The sequence below is a fragment of the Periplaneta americana genome, chromosome 6 (assembly GCF_040183065.1).
Source record: "Periplaneta americana isolate PAMFEO1 chromosome 6, P.americana_PAMFEO1_priV1, whole genome shotgun sequence".
Classification (NCBI taxonomy): Eukaryota; Metazoa; Arthropoda; class Insecta; order Blattodea; family Blattidae; genus Periplaneta; species Periplaneta americana.
In genome coordinates this window covers 114749907-114772353 of record NC_091122.1, presented here as the reverse complement: position 1 = coordinate 114772353, position 22447 = coordinate 114749907, and the positions used below count along the sequence as shown (strand labels likewise).

The 22447-nt window shown below is 34.1% G+C and overlaps 1 protein-coding gene across 2 annotated transcripts in view; it reads left to right on the top strand.

Moving 5' to 3' along the window:
- Positions 1-9744: 9744 nt before the first annotated feature.
- Rpn5 (regulatory particle non-ATPase 5) overlaps positions 9745-22447 on the top strand; it is a 30257-nt gene continuing 17554 nt past the window's right edge. The window contains exons 1-6 of one of the 2 annotated variants that reach the window (XM_069828763.1): positions 9745-9865; positions 10328-10512; positions 11650-11886; positions 12165-12305; positions 15616-15752; positions 21942-22166. In XM_069828763.1, coding sequence (XP_069684864.1) covers positions 10351-10512; positions 11650-11886; positions 12165-12305; positions 15616-15752; positions 21942-22166 — 902 coding nt within the window. In that variant the 5' untranslated portion in view covers positions 9745-9865; positions 10328-10350. Of the gene's footprint in view, positions 9866-10105; positions 10244-10327; positions 10513-11649; positions 11887-12164; positions 12306-15615; positions 15753-21941; positions 22167-22447 lie in introns of those variants that run through there. The other variant, XM_069828764.1, reaches the window with a different exon arrangement.

Below are 22447 nucleotides of genomic sequence, written 5' to 3'. Positions count from 1 at the left end.
TTATTTCTGTTGTTACAATATCAATATCATTAAAAATCAATCAGTAGTTTACGACAATAAAGAATACTTAATTGTTAGTACAGGTATATCAGACTGTAGAGAAATCCCACTGAGTGAATTATTTAGACTTACACATCAGATGTTAAAACATTAGTGGAAAGATAACTTTTTGTTTTTATTATGTAAATGAATTTATCTGCAAGATAATAAACTTTCATTCAAGATCCGTATATGGATAAATAAATATACAGATAATAAATAAATAAATAAATAAATAGCTATAATAGCTAAGCCTCGCTTTGTGAATTTATGATTCAGAGTTCACCTATAAATAACTTACATTTTGCCGGATATATTTTATTAACAAAAGCAAGGAATGGCATCTTATTGATATTGCATATGTGCATAAAAATTATGTACCATCACTCCGCAAGCAATGATAATATATCTGTTTTATTTATTTAAATAAAAATACAATATGTAAAAAATCCACACATAAAAAGTATGTGTTTTTTTTTATCTTGCATAAAGTGATTGTTTACTTTTTAGGTCTTCACGTTACCTATTGTTTGCAATGTATTAGGAACCGATACTTTTTATAGTTGATAGCATTCCCTTTATTAATTGAAGAATGAATTCAATGTAATTTGGCTACCTTCGCATATTATATTTTACCGGTAATATAATTTATTTTTGATTCTCTAAAACTTAACAACAAGTCTATACTGATTATCGCATATTTATTTCACTTAGGAATTTGATTATAACAAGAACTTGTGTAATCAAGGTGCATATATTTATGTCTTGTGATCTAAGAGTTAATATGTTAATATAATTTTAGATTCTCTGAAACCTAACAATTTGCTGATTATCGTAAAATTATACAATCTATAATGTGTATTGTGTAGGCCTATTTATGGATGTATCAGTATGTTTTCTATAAATTGCTGCATACGTATTTTCTTTTCTTTAATGTTCTAACACATATCAATGAAACTTTGAATATGTTTATTTCGTCCTAATTTTACGTTAAACGTCGAAAATGGCCATAATATGTCAATTTTAGATCATCACAGCGTTAAATTGCGTGATTTACGCACTGCTATTATTTGTCTGCTCTCCAATAATATGGCGGCAAGCGCAGCGTTCAATTTGCCCCGGTTTCCTCGTTTCGCGCAGCCGAGACTGTAGGGGCTTGGTGTAAATGTGGATTCTTTAGTTATTGCTTCTAAGGAATAGACGGTGAAGATAATAGCCTAGATCATATATAAAACAGATCAGCCAAGCTTATATTAAATTTAGACGCAACTGGAAAATAACGGACGCTATGCGTCGCTAGTGTCGAGAAATGAGTTTGCAAAAACCAACACTAGATGGCAGAGTACCTGAAAAGTAGATAGAGTAATATGACTGTGGATGACTTTTTTACGTATTGCCACCTCCAAACTTCTTTCTCATTGTAATGTGAGGTTATGTTACTTTGATATGTCGCTAAATTGTAGCATACAGAAGCTTGTTTTACCCAAATTCATCAACACACATAGATGACATTTTGGTACATGGCTGATATAATGTTGTTTGCGTTCAATATATAATCTGTCATCATTTGATGTACGATATCTAATTGTTTTTAATTTTCAGTATACAATACCTCACTAGCAACAATTATCACAAAATACTAAAAAGAGCAGATTTGTCTGCGTTTGTTGAATACACATCATGATGCTCACGAAAAGGCACTAATTTATTTTGTGTGCACAAGATTACAATTTTTGAATATGAAGGAAAAGCAGGTATCCCTCTTCTGAAATTTATCCGAAAGGGGAAGAATTACATCTCCCTCCCCCCAAACATGTTTCCTTTTTGCTAGGCCTACATGTTTTCATTTTACAGGTGTATTATATGTTGCGATATGGAAGCAGATAAATAATAACTGTACGTTTCTCGTCCACATTAAATTCAACGTGTTCATAACGTAGGCCTGATATATTGCTTCATGTAGGCTACACAGCTGGCAGTGTTCTTTTTACGAATAAGCGGTCGTACTAATCATTTCTTTTCATCTGAACTATTGCTGGAATATGCGTTTGTGTTTTTATTTGCTCTGTATGTTGTTAAATAACTACTGAACATCGTCTTTGGTTAACAAATTGTTCTAGTATTCGTTTTATATCAGTCTTACGGTATTGAATTATGTCCATAACGTGGGCGAGATATTATCAGGCTGGAAAATTTGCTCTGAATGCATTTTTTTACACAATTTTCTAATTTTCAGCAGATTTACGATACCCTGTGCGGTTTCTCTGCCAATGCAGAGTTAATTGCAATATACGGTAATTCTGTTATTTTCCTGACACTTTTATATCCGTTCTCATAAACATACTGATTTAGAATCTTTACCCTACTGTAGGTATTTTGCTCTCTACAAATCATCGTTAGTCAAATGAAATAGTTTATAATAGTTGTTTGTAACGAATTAGTAGACAACCTCAATCCCTCCTGACCGCCTCCCTTACGAATTTCTTTCTCACTTTAATCAAATTTCATTTATATTGGTCCTTAAATTACTTAAACTAGCGCTGAGGTAGTTACTGTGATTTCTGAAGTGAAAATCGTTCAATTTATAAGGGTGAAATCAAAAATAATTTTTGTAGCCTTTCCTTGTCCTCAATTGGAAATTTGAGTAACTTCATATTACGACAATATTTCTTCCTTCTTCTGCAGTTAACATAATCGCAGATGGACATTTCTAAATGAATTTTGTTACACAGAAACCTTTGAGACAATATTGACACTTGAAGTTTATATATATATATATAGTTCAGCTTATAAGAGTTAAACTAGCGCTGATGTACCTAGTTTCCTTCATACTCAGCTTCTTCACCTTGCATACATGAGCCTGTAACAGGTTAGGTTTGGTCAGTGCTGTCATGGTAATTTTTTTCTTGGCCATGCACCCCACCCCTTATTTTCTCCCTTGAAATATATTTTTTACTCTCCTCACTCTATCTCTCCAATTGTCATTTAATTATTATTTTTTTAATATTAAGGAAGAAGTAAAATTGTTTTGCTATACAATTTAATTGTACAAGTTTGATTTAAAGAATACACCATGTAGCACCACCATTGATTCACACTTGTCTCGATGAATCTTGGAGTGTATATTTGCAGCACTTCTTGTTTTTCAACAATTATTTTATATAATTCTGGATTCCAGTGCTGAAGAGGTGGATAATTTTTGTTTATGAACATCAAACAAAATACCGGTAGGTACAGTAGGAACAGCAAGAGATGATCTAAGATCTGTATAGATCTCCACGTACAAAACTTAGGCTCCCATATGCCGTATGGCTCCTTACAGACAAAATTTTCATTTCCCCATACGATTAATTAAAAAAAAATTGTAGGTTCCATACGATATATGGCCTCGTGTGGCCTCCATGACAGCACTGGGGTCAGTTAGTGTAGGCACTTTTACACCTTGCATCCTAGATCATATAGTATAGATCATATATACTATATGATCTAGGCTTGCATATACAATCAACTGCATCTCCACAAAAAAAATCCTTATAAATTGAACGGTTTTCACTTCAGAAATCACAGGAACCACTTCAGTGCTACCTTCACCCAGGTAAGTAGTTAGCAGTTAATCATTTCAAAGCTCTTGTTATATTATGTATGTATTTATTTACATTGCAAGTGGGCAAGCACCCGGAGGCAGTAGTATATACAATATTAACAATACATAGTTAAAATGCTAAGCAATACACAATAAAATTTACAATACATAATACAATTTAAAACACATATACAATTTTATACACAATACAATAAGAATACACAATACAATTTAACACAATAATAATAAAACATAAAATAAAATACCTAATTTTACAACACAACCTACATAATTATGTATAGGTCCTACATAAGTTTCAATAGTCTTTCACTTTACTCTCATCTCATTCCCTGTAGTGGCACTATGACGCATTTCACTGACACTTTAGCACACATTTCACTGACACTCTGTAACACATTTCACTGACACTATAGAACACATTTCATTGACGCTATAAATTATCACTGATCGGAACTGTTCACTGCACTGTAAAACCATAATTTCACTGACTCACCTCGCTTCACTGATACAACAGTTCAAATAAGTCAAATAATTACATTCTTATGCATACTTATAAACAGAACTACATTTAAACTAAACATTTCTAGTCTAAGGCCCTCTTACACGCTATTTTTAAATAATTTACAATTCAAACCATGGAAGTAAACTCGTCAGGCTAGATAAATACATGTCACCTTAAAAAATTAAATGTTGAATGTCACTTTAATTTTAATTTTCACTTTATACACAACTCTTTAAATTATTCTTGAATCTCCTTAAGGAAGGACAGCCCTCAAAGACCGCTGCAGGTAGGTCATTCCAATCATTTATAGTTCTATTTAAAAATGAGAATTTACCTACATCCGTTTTCTGTTTCCTACATTTGATTTTAAAATCATGATCGTTCCTACCATAGTACGTTGGCTTTTCTAACCGAGCCGTTATGTCTACCCATGCTTTCTGACCTAGATGTGCCCTATACAATGATGTTATTCTAGTTTTCCTACGTCTGTTTTCCAAAGTTTCCCATTTAAGTTCTTTTATCGTATCGTTCCCATCTTCTCTTTTACCTTTAACAAATTTAGCTGCCCTATACTGGATTCTTTCTAAGGAATTTATGAAATAGCATCACACAATGCTGCCAAAATAAATGTTCCCAGTGTTAAAATTACAGAGTGTAAATTTCGCTTAGGACAGTTTTGCTCTGGAAAATTAAAGGAAATAAACAGTATATCAAACCAGCAGCTGAGACACAAAGCACCTGAAATTCGAAAGTGGTTAAAAATTTTTATATTTAGTTCTTTCTTATTTACCAGCAACAGAAGTACCGGTATCAGATTTTTGCAGAGCTAATATCAGAGGCTCCTCCTAGTAGAGAATGTTTTGAATATTATTGTATTCTGGAAAACTACATTGGCACATCAACCTCTCCTCCCCCCGCCTGAATTCTGGGCTGAAGCACGAAAATTTCGAAATGTACAAACTACAGATGCGGCAGAATGTTACCACAATGGTCTTCAGCAAGAATTTTGTAAGACATATCCAAATATCTTCATGGTCATTATATGTATTGAAGTAAAACATATACTACATGTGAAGTACCTACTAAAAATGAGAGAAATAGAAATGGAAAGGACAATAAAAAAAAGTGGAATGGACAAACACTAAGAAACTATTCATCTTGAATCAGTATGAACAATAGGACACTTTTTTTTTGGTGCCAGTGGTATAGAATATGAAATTAAGTTGCATCAATAAGTTTTTCGAGTTTAGCATTACTTTAAATATTTATTGTCCCCCTGTTGGAAAGATGGAATTACTTTGTTTGAAGCTTGATGAAATTTTATTGTACCTTAACTCAAATTTGTAAGATACAATAAAATTAAAAATAGTAACTGCAGGCCATTTTAAAATAAATCTGTTGGATGTACCTAAATTATTTCTTAATTTATTAGGACCATAAAAGTATTGCTACAAGCGATAGATTGAATCATTTTTATCTTAATAATTTAATGTAGGATGATTATTTCGGGAATTGTTGTGCTCTAAATTGTGAGGATATTTTAATACTTTTTTAAAATATAAATTTGGAATATGTTTCCAGTTAGTAAAGAGTAATTCAGAGAGACAGAGGTCTCAAGCATATTTATTGACACATGCCAGAATGATTAAATATGAAAAAAAGAGTTCTTGCACTAACATACTGTTTATAAAGTAACCAAATCTTAAGAAATACAATATATGTACTGGTATTGTATATAAAGGCATAGGAGTGAATATAAATCTGTTTTAAGGAATTCCTATTTAATATTTCTGCTATAGGAACATTACAAAATAAATACAACGCAGCATGGAAGCTAATTCAACTCTTTATCGAGTATTGTTGATGAGATGTGTTATGAAGATAGACCGAATCATTCAATATAAATGTATAAATAGGACGACTAATAGATTAATTTCAATGTATGTAGTATCAAAACTGAAAGCGGTAACTAGTATAAATAAAATGGACTCTTGACAATAGACACACATTTGGCTTCAGTAATAACTAGGACTTCAAGGAATTTATGGTAGCTCACCTGTCAGGCAAAACTCTGAATAGTCAGCATTGTCGATCTGTAGAAGCGCGATTAAAAAGTATTTTTTTCCCCAACCATTACATATGATTGCTTTTTTCAAGTCCTGGTAATAACATTATTAAATTAATTATCCTACATATTTGGGTGGTGCCTTTCCCTTTGTTTCTGACATAATTTATGAGAGTTTCTCTTTTACACTTCAATAGAGAAATACAACTGTCAGTGGACAATGAACGTGTAACTCTAATGGAACTCTAAGAACCACAGCCTTAATGTTTTCTTCCTTTCTTCCATGCCCTTTAGTTTTTGTTGCAGATAACATCATACTATTGGATAATTATACATGCACCTTTCTAATAAAATTGGCATATATTTCACTGGTCTCAGAAGTAAAATTAAATGTATAATAGCTTCTCGGTGCAAAATAGTTACTGAAAATTATTGCAGGATTTGAATAGAAATGCCACTTCTCAGGCAAGGTTATTCGTGGATGGCTGTATAATATATAGAAAAAATTAGTGATAAATCTCATATCACCGCCTTGCAAAACTAGCTTGACGTTATTGAAAACTGGACTACAACAAATAAAATTAAAATCAATGTGAGCAAAAGTAAATCAATATGTATCCTTCTGTAAAACGCAAAATTAAATTCGTCTTATATACCAATTAAATGGATCACCAGTGCCACAAGTAAACACTTAGGTACTGTATATATTTTAGTAACAAACTGGTTGAAATAAGTCACTAATATTACAAGGATAGCCTGGAAAGCACTAACTTACATTTCTTTATGCGTATTCTTAAGAAAGCTAACCGAAAGTCAAAAGAATTAATGTACATAACCCATGTTCGGTCCACTGCTGTGGAGTAATGGTAGGCACATCTGACCGTGAAATGAGTGGGCCCGGGTTCAAATCCTGATTGGGGCAAGTTACCTGGTTGAGGTTTTTTCCGAGGTTTTCCCCAATTGTAAGGCGAATGTCATGTAATCTATGGCAAATCCTCAACCTCATCTCGCCAAATATCATTTCACTATCACCAATCCTATCGACGCTAAATAACCTAGTAGTTGATACAACATCGTTAAATAATTAATTAAAAAAAGACGTCAGATAAGCAGAGGAAGTTACAAAAGCTTGTGGTGGCGAATTTAAAGTTTCCGTGATATTCAAGAAAAGAAAGTACTACAAATGGGAAAAAAAGTAGATGGCCTATATTGGTGTATTCATCACATGATATTACACAGGAGATATCACCACATATGGTTGTAAATAACCAAGGACATTTTAAATCTGAATGTGTATTTTAGTGTAATCAAGTGTTGCTTTGTATAATAAGAACTGTAGGCACTGTGTATAAATCTCGATATGCATCTGAAAAAAATAGTAATCAACTTGGCAGAAATGTTCGTGTGTCACAATATAATTCGTAATATTTTATTTGTTAATGGTACTGTTATTTTTATTAATGTATGTCAGCAGTTACATGTACTACACAAGTGTCTTAATTCTTTGGAAAACAACTATTTATGTCATTTGGCACAATAACATGAACATTTTCCATTTTGGTAATAAATTAAGTGGCAAGAAAATGTTCGTCACACCATATAATATTTCATATTTTTTACATGATTAATTATTCCTTTTCATTAAGATTTTCTGTTTATATTTTGGAATGCTTACGTTAAAAGACAGTGATGTCTCTTTCATAAACTCTTAAGTATTTAATTAAATATCCTGTGAAGATCATAGTTACTTCGAAAATGTTATGTGTGTCACTATGGAATGACCCATTAGTATTGTTAGTATTGTTACAAATTACAAAACCTGAAACTGTTAGAATGGGATCAGGAGTAGTGACAAAAAAATGTAATGTTGTAGGCCTACATCAACATGACTATTTTAATCCAGTGTCTAATAGTTTTTAAGGTTTGAAGGCCTTTTGAGGTAAACAGTATTGAAAATGTGAGGGAAGGGGTATTTCTTGGTAATGGATGAGGCCTGTATATTTTATAATATTATTAACTATATATTGTTAATGTACCTAGTAAATATCGTAATATGTATATTATATAATACTGTAAACGAGACATCACAGGCTGCAAACTAGATTATTCTTGTTTTTGTATAATTATACAAACATGTATGAAATAAACAAGACTACTATTGCTTAGGTTAGGATAGTATTACTTATATATTGTAATCAGGCTATATGCACAAATTTTCCAATATACTACTATCATAACTAAATAGGTAATGTTAACATTAACTTTTATACGTTTTTGTGGTGCAAGTTAAAATAATTCAAAGTAAAGTATAACGAAACTCCGACAACAATATAATTATGAACGTCAAATTCTCTTATTTTATTTATTTTTCATTGTTTGGTCCCTTATTTCCCATTGTTCTTTGGATTTATCTTAGTAAAATATCAATTAACGGATAAATTATGTTATACACTCAGTTGATAATATAAATAATATTCACGACAAATATATAAAAACAGAAGAGATAACGAATCATAATTTAGCCGACCGATAACTTTATAACATGGTCTACATATTCTATATAGGTACATTGGCTTTGCGCCGAGAGACTGTATTGTATTCTATTCAATACAAAGGCGTACTTTATCTTATCCCTTCGCTTCGTCCACGTGACAACTATATTTAGCTTCCTCGTTCCGAACTTGCCAAGGTCATATAGGCCAATAATATTTATCCATGGTCATCAGTTGTCGACAGTACATACGAGATAATCTCGTAAGCAAGATATAATCGATTTAGACCGACCAGACCGGTTCAGAGTTTGTGTCTCGTGATGGTGTTGGTCGTTGTGCCGTCTGTTAACGATTATTGAACTACATCAAGCCGGCCTCCAACTGCAAACTCGAAAGTCTATATGAAGGAGTTATCTGTTAGTATATATGATCTAGGATAATAGTCACTGTTGCCGATTGTAGATAAATATTCCCGCATTATGGAATTCAATTTTTCATCCCACTCAAGTGATTGTAAAACAATACTAGGTTTAGCTGGAAACAGCTGATATTGGCAATTGTGTTAATAATTAATGCTTAATCTACATAATCATTTTCTCTGACACTTTTTTTAACTGTCGCAATAATGGTGCCACCTATTGAGAACTAGTGGAACTGTTTCAAATTTTGTCAATTTTTTATAACTTTAGTGTTCTGCCTTATCCCGTGGTTGGAAAGTTCGCTTATACGATCATAAAATCTTAGGTCGGATACCTTTGAACTTCATTGTGCATAATAATATAATAAAACACACGTAAATACAGTGTAATTAAAATTTAAAAATTCTATCACAACTTATAACAAATAATTTCCTACAATAAACTGCAACAAACAATACATAATAAAGAAACATTGAAAGTATGAATATCAGTTATTGATCGGGAGGGAACAAGTATCCACTTGTATTTTCAAATAATGACCGCAGATAATTTCTGTTTTTCTAGAATTCTAGATTCATGGCTTGGTTGGTAGTTGTAAAATTGCAAAAACTTCCCTTTAGGCCCTTCATAAGATGATAAAATATCCCTACGGAAACTCATTATTGGTACGATTGGTTCAGACTTCAGTGATTGTCATTAAACATCTGAATACAACTGTTTGAGCGATACCGAATATTTGCTGAGGTAAGTGAAATAAAATAATGTGCGTGTATTTGGCTTTGCATAAAATTACATGGCAAGTTGAAGAATATCAATGAATGATATTATTTGCATCTATAGATATTTGTAAAGAGGGACAATGAAGGTGAATTTCAGAGCGGTTCTAAGCGGAACGTAGCTTGTTGGAGTTAAAACGGAAGCTGACAAGCGCATTTGATTAACCACGAAAGGTTAAAAGCCGGATGTTCTGCAGATAATTTGATTTATTTCTAGTAAATGTAATAACTGAGGTTCTACATATAAAATGAATTAGCCGTGTTGGAATTCATAATATGTAAATTTCATTGGATACTGTCATTCGTAGGTTATGCCCCATATTAGGCAGTGATCTCATTTTCTTTTGTAAGTATGTGAAGGAAGTTGCTTGTCACTGTAACATTTTGCAACTGTTATATGTTTTATTAATATTTTATTTTTGTATTACAGGGATTGTAATAAATATCAACAAAATGGGAGAAAATGCAACAGATTCTGGACGTATAGTGAAGATGGAAGTTGATTATAGCTCCACATGTGACGAGAAAATACCAGAATGTCAGAAGTTAGGAAAAGAAGGAAAGATGCATGATGCACTGGACACACTGTTGGCCCTCGAAAAGCAAACTAGGACGGTGAGTAGTAGTTTTATTATGGACTATCTGTACCCGTGCGCTCCGCTGCACTTATTAGAAATAAATATAAAGTAATTACATAATTAAAATAGAGCATTGGGTCCAGGGAACATTCGTGTTTGATAGAAGAATAAATCGTTTAATATGCTACTTAATTTAAATTGTATTTAAATAATTAAAATGCCATCATTTTGGTCCAGTGAACAATCATTTGATGCAAATATAATTCGTTTAACATTTTTCTACATTAGTCTTGAATGCATCTTTTAATAAATCACTCCAAATTAATAGAGCTGATTGTGTAAAAATATAAGAATTCACGATCTCCTATGCACTACTGCCATAGAATGAATAAATTTGCTTTTCTTCCTACTAAAAAAAATTAATATTTTGCACATAGCAGTTGAGGAACAACACTATAATCTGAGGCGGCGGTGGAAATGTATTGTATTGTTATTTTAAAACTCTTGTATATCCTTAAATATCAGTCCTATCAAAATTTTTCCTGGAATAAAACTTATCGGAAATCATTTTTAAAGAAACTTTTGTTATGTAACATTTTTCACAAAAATCAATAGTAAGCGAGATATTTCGGTTTATTTAATTCAGGCCACCTTATAACCTCCCTTTTACATAAAGTATTTTGAATGCCATATAGCCTAAAATCTAAGTTACAACGAATTTAATTAATGTTCCAATTTTCATCGAAATCCGTTCAGCCATTATCGCGTGAAAAGGTAACAAACATACAGACAGACAGGCATACAAACAAAAATTTCAAAAAAGCGATTTTCGGTTTCAGGGTGGTTAATTATATATGTTAGTACCAATTATTTTTGGAAAATCGAAAAATTTCGGCTACAGATTTATTATTAGTATAGATAGGTAGATTTCAGAACACCATTACCTTACTTTCCCTCTTCTTCCAAAATTCCAACTTATGCACACAAAATAAATTACTGACACTGAAAAGTGCCTTTTCGTAAGCATGATGATGCGCATTCGACAAACACACAGAAATCTGCTTATTTTAGTGTTTTAAGATAATTGTAGTGAGGTAACCATATACTTAGTGTTTTAATTTTTAAAATAAATTTGCAGATGATTGACCTAAATTTTCTGTTATTACATTTTCAGGGAGCAGACATGATCTCTACAGGTCGTGTGTTGGTAGCAATCGTACAGATCTGTTTTGAAGCAAAGAATTGGAGTGCACTTAATGAGCATATTGCCTTATTAGCCAAACGTCGCAGTCAACTTAAACAAGCTGTGGCAAAAATGGTTCAGGAATGCTGTACTTACGTTGATCAAACTCCCAACAAGGAGACAAAAATCAAATTAATAGACACATTGCGAAATGTTACCGAAGGAAAGGTAAATATATTTACCTCCTTGACTTATCCATTTGTTTTGGTAGGCGGTATTGAGATAATTCATTACTTAATGGTGAAATTTGCAGGAACATCATGTGTAAACTGTAAACAGTCTCGTGTAGCGAGAAAAATAGTTTGTTTATTTTATACTACTTCTCTGAAAGTGATCATTGTATTCAGTCTTTTTTCGACCTCTACTTTACATTCCCAAAATGTTTATATTTATATACTGGAACATTTTGTATACTATTGACCATGTGACTTTTGTTACATTCTCAGATCTATGTTGAAGTTGAGAGGGCACGATTAACACATAAACTGGCAAAAATGAAAGAAGATGAAGGAAATATTATAGAAGCAGCTAACATTATACAGGAACTGCAAGTTGAAACATACGGTTCCATGGAGAAGCGAGAAAAGGTAATATATTCAGTTAGAAGTAGTGATTTAAAATGATTTCTTTGTCGTACAATTTCTTTGAAACTCTACAACTTATACACCATCAATTTAAACAATTCATATTGCAATGTGTTTTTTATAGTAATGAGAATTCCACTAGCTATTTTTCGTAGTAATTAAGTAATTTGTATATTCGGTAAATTTACAGAACTAGACTATAAGAAACATCATCTTTTCTTTTACAATTGCTTACAATGAATATTTTAGAGTACTAAGCATGTGGTTCTACTTTGTGGCACAAAATACTTTCTACAGAATAACCTAGAATTTTATTCACCTCTTGTACGTATCAGTGTAGCAATGAATGGATGTATCGGCTCACATCAGTAGATTTATTTGCATGTAAAAGAACTGCAGAACAAAATTCGGCACATCGGCGACACTTATAACCTCGACAGTTTCGAGCGTTGTTAAATAAACCATAATTTAATTTAATTTTCGTATCTTCTGATCTGTGTATCTCAACTGTATTCCAGAAATCACAACATATATTTAATTCCAAATTGTTGTTATTAATTACATACCTGTGGTACAGATATTGTGTCATATCTGTGCTAGTGTGGCTTATCTTGGTCATGGACGTCAGAGTATTAATTAAAAAGCAGCACAACCTTTTGCTAGCTCTCTTCCCCCTCATAACAAATTGTGACGTTACACAGAGGCAGATATGTAATAAAAAATCTGTAGTCTCGATTTGTGTCTTCTGGAAATCGTGCTAGATACATTAGCCATTCAGCTAATGAAGCACGTGCTGATGGGACAAGTAATGTAAGTATTTAAGTTTTTCCATGTGTCCAGATGAATTACTTTATGAATAACGTAATAGAGGTGAATTATGGATAGGCAACATATTACCCTTTGGAGGCCTGGACCGCACAAGTAAGAAAGTGCACTGATGTGGACATTATGGTACCAGTACATCTATTCACTACTTTGTTCAACAGGTGAATAGTTCTAGGTTATATAAGAAAACTATTGGGTGCCAGAAAGTAAAATCATGTGCTTAGAAATCTATAATATTCGTAGTACAGAATTGTAAAAGGAAAAAATGGTGTTTCCTTTGGTCTAGTTCTTTTGTAGAATAAGCCTGGTTCAGACGGTGCAAGTTTCTGTGATGGATTCCAAGGTGGCTGCACTGATGGCTGCCCTGCGTGCTCACTTGCTGGCTCCCGTGTTGCCTACGGTGACGGTAGTTGTTCACATGGAGCTGGCTCTTTTCACAGTTCAAATTGGAAAATCATCTGCTGTTTCATCTGTTGCCAACACTCATGGTCAAAAAGAAACTAAACCGTGAATGGAAAACAACTGAAGTCCTACATTAATAGTAAATGTCGTAATAAAGTAATTAAGCCATAAGTGCAAAACAGCTAAGGTCCGATATTTAATTGTTGTTTCTTAGAAACCAAGGAATATAGAAAAAACCAGGTTTAGTTGGAAAACAACGAACATGGCGACATGGTTTCAGAGGTGATATTATATGATCATCTTTGGTTCCAGCCTGCAAACCATCACGAAAAACCTACCCTCGAAATCCAGCAAGCTAGCCATCCACGGAGCCACCAGAGTGCATTACTTCCGGCAAGTGAGCACGCAGGCTACCCATCCGCGCAGCCACCTTGGAATCCATCACAGAAACATGCACTGTCTGAACCGAGCTTTACTGTACATTCCCTTAAAAAACGCTGGCACGAGATTGTAATAGATTCACTGGGGGGTCCACACCTGTGGAGTAACGGTCAGCTCGTCTGGCCAGGAAACCAGGTGGCCCGGGTTCGAATCCCGGTTGGGACAAGTTACATGGTTGAGATTTTTTCCAGGGTTTTCCCTCAACCCAATACAAGCAAATGCTGGATAACTTTCGGTGCTGGACCCTGGTCTCATTTCACTGGCGTTATCACCTTCATTTCATTCAGATGTTAAATAACCTCAGATGTTGTAGAGCATCGTAAAATAATCCAATAAAATAAATAAAAATTCACTGGGGTCTAATACATGAAGGCTTATGACGACGACGACGATATATATATTCCTTTATGCTAAAAGATTCCATTTGATTGAATCTGATCTGTACAATCCTTTACGCTAAAAGGTTTCATTTGATCTGTACATTCCTTTACACTAAAAGGTTTCATTTGATCGAATCTGATCTGTTAGCCTTCATGATACCAAAAGTATCTGTATCTTTGTTATCCAATATTTTTATAAGTTCTGTCGTCTTATCATGACTGAAACCTCTTGAATTCCATTGTAATACCTTCACAGCTTCATCCTTTTTCACTTCCAAGGCACCCTCTTCTCCCCACATTGAGACCTGATTGTGAACTTTTACTACAGAATATTTTGCTTCAGGACGCAACATACTTATGTGCAAACTACATTAAAACCGTGTTATTAAGGACACTCTGCATTTAAGAGTTGGCAGTTGTATCATCCACTCTTAAATTTCCAGTATGAATGGAATGGTACACTTCTTCAGTCATTGGGTCCATAGAACCTGGCTGGACGACTTAACTTTGTCCATGGACAGTTCCCTTCTTTTGTCACCCATAGGATATTCTTTTATGCCATGGCAGACCAATATGCACATTAAGCCCATGCGACAGTGTTATGGTAAAAAACTATAACCTCATCAGTTAATAAGCAATACTAGAATGGTCACAAAACCATCTTACATTTCATAATTGGTACAGTCAAAACTATTCCATTAAAGCCGTTTCAGTAATAATTTTCAATAAACCAATTATGGTAGATCTGGAAAGACTCAATATAAATTCATACAAGAAGTATTAAAACTTAGGGGGAGGGGGGGGGGGAATGTAATACCAATAAAAAAAAATTGATGTCTGATGTCTTGACCTAGATTAAATCTTCAATAAGATGGATATAAGTGCTGAAGAAACGAAGGCCATTACTCAAGTAAGAGTAAATAGAAGATGTGCGAAAAATGATTGGAAGTATTTTTATATAGGTGGCTGTCTTTTGGACCAGGTAAATGGAGTTGGAGCAGGTGCAATTTGCCAAAAAAATTTTCGAAAATATACAATAAATTTCGACTGCGAGGTTGAAACCATATATCACTTCAAAATTTGTTTGATTACATAAATGCAAAACATGAGTTTTTTTTTATGATACTCTAAAGCTGCGAACCATTTTAGTTGCAGTCCATAAAATGATTTTTTTTTTTTGTAATAGCCATTATGAAGTTAACTGTCTTACAGTTTCTTTACCATACTTTTTTTATTTTTAATTTCATTTTTTTTTCTGTAATCAGGTTGAGCTAATTTTGGAACAGATGCGACTCTGTCTTGCTAAGAAAGACTACATTCGAACTCAGATTATATCCAAGAAGATCAACACAAAATTTTTTGATGATGAAGGAACACAGGATTTGAAACTGAAATTCTATCGGTAAGTAATGAAGGTGACTAAAAACTGAGTTTTTAAAGTGTTTATTGAACTTTATATATCTTCACAGATTTTGAGTTCTTATACTTGAAGGCACATGACAATAATGGAAAATAGAAAAATTGGATGTGACAATTCAAAAGTAAATTTCATGGTAAAAAAAATGTGTCCTGAAGATGACATTGAAGACCAGACAGGAAAAACGTTTCATAGCCACTTTCTGTGCAAAAGGAGCTGAAGCTGCCAGCTAGTGGGTTAGCACGAGTAATTTCATATGCCTGATACACGAAATGGGAAAACCATCTGAGTTATATGAAAAGTCACTTTGAAAGCTGGCCACCAGGGGAAAGAATGCTTTATGTCCATTAATACCAGGCATTATCTAAACACCACAGACATGTTACATGAAGTGTTTTTTCTGCTTTTTCTTCATATCTTCATATATGAATTGTTTTATTTTGACTATTACACTCTTACTACGTCATACTACTTTTGACCAATAAAACTGTACGAAAGGACGTATTTCAACCAATCATGGCTGCTTATCGCACAATTTTATCGCGTCCCTAGCATTTGTTTCTTTGTTTGCCAACATTTGAAACTGCGCTGGTCTGGACGTCATATATATATATATATATATAATTACAAACCACTCTAGTCGATGCACAGCAGTTTAAAATATGACTCGCATTGGCATTCAAGAACAAGAATTAATAAAAATCACTGATCATACCTATGCATTTTCTGAAATCCGATTTACAAATAAATGAAGAGCACCATTCGGAAATCCTAAATAAGTTGAATACACCATGTAGGCCTAAATCAACGAGTTCCACTTCTATTATGCACACGTCCAATATAACATCAATTGAACCACCAGCCACATTCAAATTTGAAAATTGTACATTCAATAATTATTCCTTTTAAAATTATTCATGTTTATTTTTTATGTCATCGTCGTTAATTAAAACTTTTCTAACACTTGTGTATATTAGTTAGGTTATGTTATAGCTTCTGCTCTGAGAAGATAAAAAGAACTTCTGCTATATGATATTATGGATAGTCACGTATCAGAGATTGTTTAATATTAAGATTTATTGAATAGTAATCATTACAGTGTCTGTATAAAGACACTACTGCCATCTAGCATGCATCTAGCGTAATATTTGTAATGTTGAGATGGTACAATAATACATTTGAAGACAGTTGTATTTTCGTAAGTCAATATTTTATTGTATTGGAGTACTTCGTTACTTCTAATCTTTATATACTTTCTTCTAATCGTGTAATAGTCAATTAAATCCCACTCGAGTTTTGATTTTCTCTAGATAAATCAAAACGTCTAGTGAGATTACTGTTGATAATGAATTTTTCCCCATTTTTCTGATAATGACTCACACAACACACACGCACACACTGCTTTAAACTGCAGTTCATCACATTGTAAATATGAAATCAGTGTGAACATCATTACGATACTAACCAAAACATTGTTGTAGGCTAACTTTTAAACAAAGAACAATATTGTACATAATAGTGCCCCATATTCACAGTAAAGTAGCCTAATCTGTGGTGTGACAGCCTATGAAGGACCAAGTTCGGCTACTGGCCTCATGTCCACATGCCTCAACAGAGGTGAACGATCATTCAATCAGAATGGAAATGTCATTTGGTTGGCACAGTGATCCCCGCAGCTGTTATAACTGGTTTTCGTAACTGGATTTTGCTGCCAATCTTAACTCCCCAAATTCATCACGATGCTGGGCGAAAATTTAATGAGAAAATCCCTTCTCCACAAGGACTCGAACCAGCATGCAACACAAGTCCTAGGCATGATGCTTCAGACCAGGCATCAGCTACATTTTTGTAATGGATGCCAAGAAAGCTCGATATTTTACATCCAATATGATCCTAAAAAGTTTAACAAATCCTTTGCTTTTTCCGACCATTTCACAGGTGGTATCAGCATCACAGTTTTATTTATGTTAATGTTCTGATTGTCGAAATAGCTTATAAATGCAGTTTTAATGTTATCTCCATTGGTTGTAACATCAAGAGATACTGTACCAAGGAACACAGTTCTTCATAAATATGGTCATCACAATATCACGAAACTATTTCTATGCATGCCACATATTAACATCGACACTTTTGTCAAGAGCAACACTAAATACAACAGATTGTTGCAACGTGATTGTCTGTTTCACCGTCACATTTTCAGCCATATCAGTTATGTGTCTCTTGATTGATCTCGCAGAAACAGAATCCGAGAAAGTATTATTTCTTTATTTGGCAAATAACTAAACAGATTTTCAGCACTACTCAAGTAAGTTTCCTTGAAGTATTCTCCATATGTGAAAGGTACAGACTGAGCTATTTTGTAATTACATTCAATAGCTTTATTTTTGGTTCTAATTACTTGACTAAAAGTAATAGTTTGTTTTTATAGCCAGAATATGGCTTCACTTTTCTCTTCAGAGTTTTTTTTTAACATGGATTGATGTTTAGTTTGATAGTATCTGTACATGGCATGGCACATGACAGTTTCACGACACAAACAACAAGATCATTTTGTTGTATGAATCCAAATTCGTTTGTCCAGAAGTCTTGAGACAAGCATATATCAAGCTTTTGTGTTTTGAGTCATTTGAACAGCACCGTATTACTTAATAACAATATAAACTTTTGTGTAACGTTCCATGGATTGTACTGACTTGAACGTGCAACAACTCACAACTCACAGCTAGGTCTGAGAACACTAGAGGGAGTGCCGATAAGCGGTGGTTGGGAGAAAGGGAAGCATAAGACTAAAATAGAACTCCATCAAGGACAGACACTGTTACTTCACACTCAGTCAGTTTGTATCAAACTTTCCATCATTGTACCAATTTTAATAACTTTTGTTTTGAAAGGATGGAAATACAGAAATAGCATTAAAAGAATTCAGTGTTTCTTTTTTCTTAAAATGTTATTTTTATGAATGTATTATAATTCACTCAGTGTGCCATTGAATATGGTTCCACATACCACTCTTAGCATGTGTGCCATAGGTTACCGATGCGTACTTAAGACTGCTGAATAAAAGAATAAAGAATATAAAAAATAAATAATATAAAAGAATTGTATTCCAATGGATACCATCCCATTGTGGAATCCTGGGAAACGAGAATGTGGATGCTTTAGCAAAGAAGGGCACCACTGCTACTTACAGACCTGTTACTAAATCTACGTATTACTCTGTGAAAAGATTTATTAAGTCTACATACTTAGACTTCAACTAACAAAATTTGATAACACAATCTCAAGGGAAAAAATGGAACTCTCTGCATCATAATCCACAGTTAATTCCCGATTTACCACGAAAATCATCTGTAGCTGCATTTAGATTGGCAATAGGCCATGATTGTTTGGCCAAACACCTGCATAGAATTGGAATATATCTGTCCCCTAACTGTCCATTGTGCAACTCAAACCAAGAAAACGATTCGGAACACCTCAAAATCTGTGCTTCAATGGCTGACCATGATAATATCTTTGAAAAATATTGGAGTGCAAGAGGTCAAATGACTTTATTGTCAAACGCCTGGCATTAGAAAACAACAACAACTTGAGACTATGCTGCTACTGTACAGGACCCATATTCACAGTACATCAAGATAATATGATTTTGTATTAAAATATTTTATATTAGTACCTATTACAACGAGTCAAAATCAGGATAGGAAAAGAAATGTCAAAGGGAAGTGGAATAGGGAGAAGAGTACGACAAGGATGCACTTTATCATCTAACCTGTTCAACATCTACTTGGAGGATTTAGTGAAGAACTGTTTTCAGAACATGGAAGGGGTGATAATAGAAGAAAGAAGAATAAAGTGCATAAGATTTGCTGATGATATAGCATTCTTAGCAGAAGAGTAGACGATCCTAAAGTACATGCTACTGAAGCTAAACTAATGACAGCTGTGAGCAGTATGGGAAACAAGACTAAGACCATGGTCTTAGGAAGAAAAGTAAAGAAGGTAAACTTGCGAATTCGAAATGAAGTGTACCAAGTGGACAACTTGAAATACTTGAGATATACTATAGATAGTAACATGAGCTGCTGCCAGGAAGTCAGAAGGAGGATAGCAATGGCAAAGGAAGCTTTAAATAGAAAAAGGAGCATATTCTGCGGACCTCTGGAAAAATAACTAAGGAAGAGACTAGTTCCAGCACCGGAAATCAAACTCAGGAGCTCTCAGCTTTGCGGGCTGAGTGTTCTTTCCGTCTGAGCTATGCTGAGACCCGATTCATGGTGCCGACTGAACTTTCCTCCTCTGTATCATCAATGGCCTACTATTGTACTCGCCAAACTTAGACGACCTCAGCTCAGAGGAAAGAAGTCACGTCAACATGCTCTCGATGTGTATGTTATGCAGTTGGCCGCATCCGTTGACTGAATTGTTTTACAACAGTACTGCCAAACATAGACGGTCTAGCCCCAGTAGAGAGGTCAGCTTATCTTGCCACAAATGTTAATGTGTATACAGGTGACAGTGTGTAGAATTTCAAATACGACTTCGCCACAATTCTTTTGTACTGTCCGACGATAGGCTCGTGATAATGCATAACTGTAGTCCCGTCGCTCTAATTTCCGGCAGCCAATCGTGTTGCAGGTCGGCTACATTTAAACGTGTGCATCTTGTGATTTGCTTATGAAGACGTTATTCATTTCTTAAGGCTCGATAAATACTTAATATAATCGCCCGCCATTTTGGCTCTTTCGTTGGCGTTCGCAGAAAGCACATGAAGACGTTATTTGCCGCTCAATTATTTGCTGAATTACAGTGTGTTTGATTTATTATCATAGGAGCTACGACATGATAATATTTAACGGTGTGGCAAATAGATTCCTCGTATGGTAGCTCGGGAACGAAAGAACAAAAATGGCGAATGATACTACCTACCTAGACTTTATAGAGCCTTCTCTTTCTAAGACGTAAGCAAAGAGGAGGAGTCACGCCGGGAATAACAACGTCGCGACTGTAGCAGACATGCACAGTATGATTTATTATGTTTTGGATAAGGCACGAGTCAGCAGAGTGGTGTGAGTGAGGTCGTCTAAGCTTGGCTTACCTGCATTTAGACATATAAGTCATGTATGCAGGAGTGCATGTTTAAATAACATTTTCGACAACAGTTTTTGAATCACTGTTAATAATGATACATATATATATATATATATCCCCATTGAATAATCAATGACTATGTAGTCAACATCCGGTCTCAGCATAGCTGAGATGGAAATAGAGCTCAGCACGCAAAGCTGAAAGGTCCTAGGTTCGATTCCCGGTGCTGGAGCGAATTTTTCTCCAATAATAGGTATCTACATGTTGACTACATAGTCACTGATTATTCAGTGAGGACAGCAAGGCCTCATAAATGAGTATATACACATATTAAGCAGTAAGTTTAATTTATTTTCTTCTATTAGTGATGGCCGGGTCTCATTTGAATGACCCAATATTTCTGTTTAAGCTGTACAATAATTCATTGTACATTATGAATTATTCATAAATGAAGTATGTATGTATCCAATGCCTACCCACTTCACTTTACGTGATTCGGGTTCTGCATATTGCGGATAGATGGCAGGACTGTGACCCATTTTCTAGTTGGACAACACTTCGGTGGGCCACTCTGTACATGATGTATGATTTGTCTTAACTTTTGAGATTGCAAGACAAGTAATATCTTTTGTATGCAATTCAGAAAACGAAAGTTTCTATTTTTACTTGAGTGTACATTAAGCTGTTTACTTTTGGTATGTCTGTAGTTCAAGAAAATGGACTATAAACAATGATAGTATTCACTACATGATAAAAAACTGAATTCTTACTAAAAATGAGTTAAACACAAGAGAAAGTATTTGTTACCTTCCTGATAATTTTTTTATTTTTTATTTATTTATTTTTTTTTTAAGAAAATGGCTGTTTGTCTACATTTATTATTTAAAAATGTATTGAACTTTAACCTTCAAGTCCCAATGAGATATGAATTTCATATTAATGTCACTTTTTTAGATCGTGATCTCCCCTTTTGAGTGCTTAATTTCCTTCTGTCATTCTCATTTCAACATTGCTGCAATAATGCAGTGTCATTTTCTTAATGATGCAGACAGATTGTGTGATATTTGATGATATTACTTATAGGTTGATGATAGAGTTGGATCAGCATGAGGGCTCGTACTTGGCAACGTGCAAACACTACCGTGCAGTATTGAATACACCATCAGTCCAAGAAGATGCGGCCCAGCGCCACCAAGTGCTTCAGAACGTAGTGCTGTACTTGGTGCTGGCCCCTTATGACAACGAGCAAGCTGATCTCACACATCGTGTCCTCGAAGACAAGCTGCTGGAGGAGATAACTATGTACAAGTAAGAAAAGCACAGGCTGGCTCTGCCCTCTCAGTCTGCAGAAAAATGGGCTATTTATCCCTTTGCTACCAACATTGGTACAATACAGTGGCAGAACTTGGCATCACATGCTAGTCTGTGCAGATACCATTGGGTAGGTCCTGAATTTATCCACTCCTACTGAAAAAATGTGTAAAGGCACTTGAAAAATAATGACAAGTCTTTGTATATGTAGAGAAAGTTAGGATTGTGTAGAAGAATTTTATTTTAAAAAATGTGCCTGATATGGAAATAACAAAGCT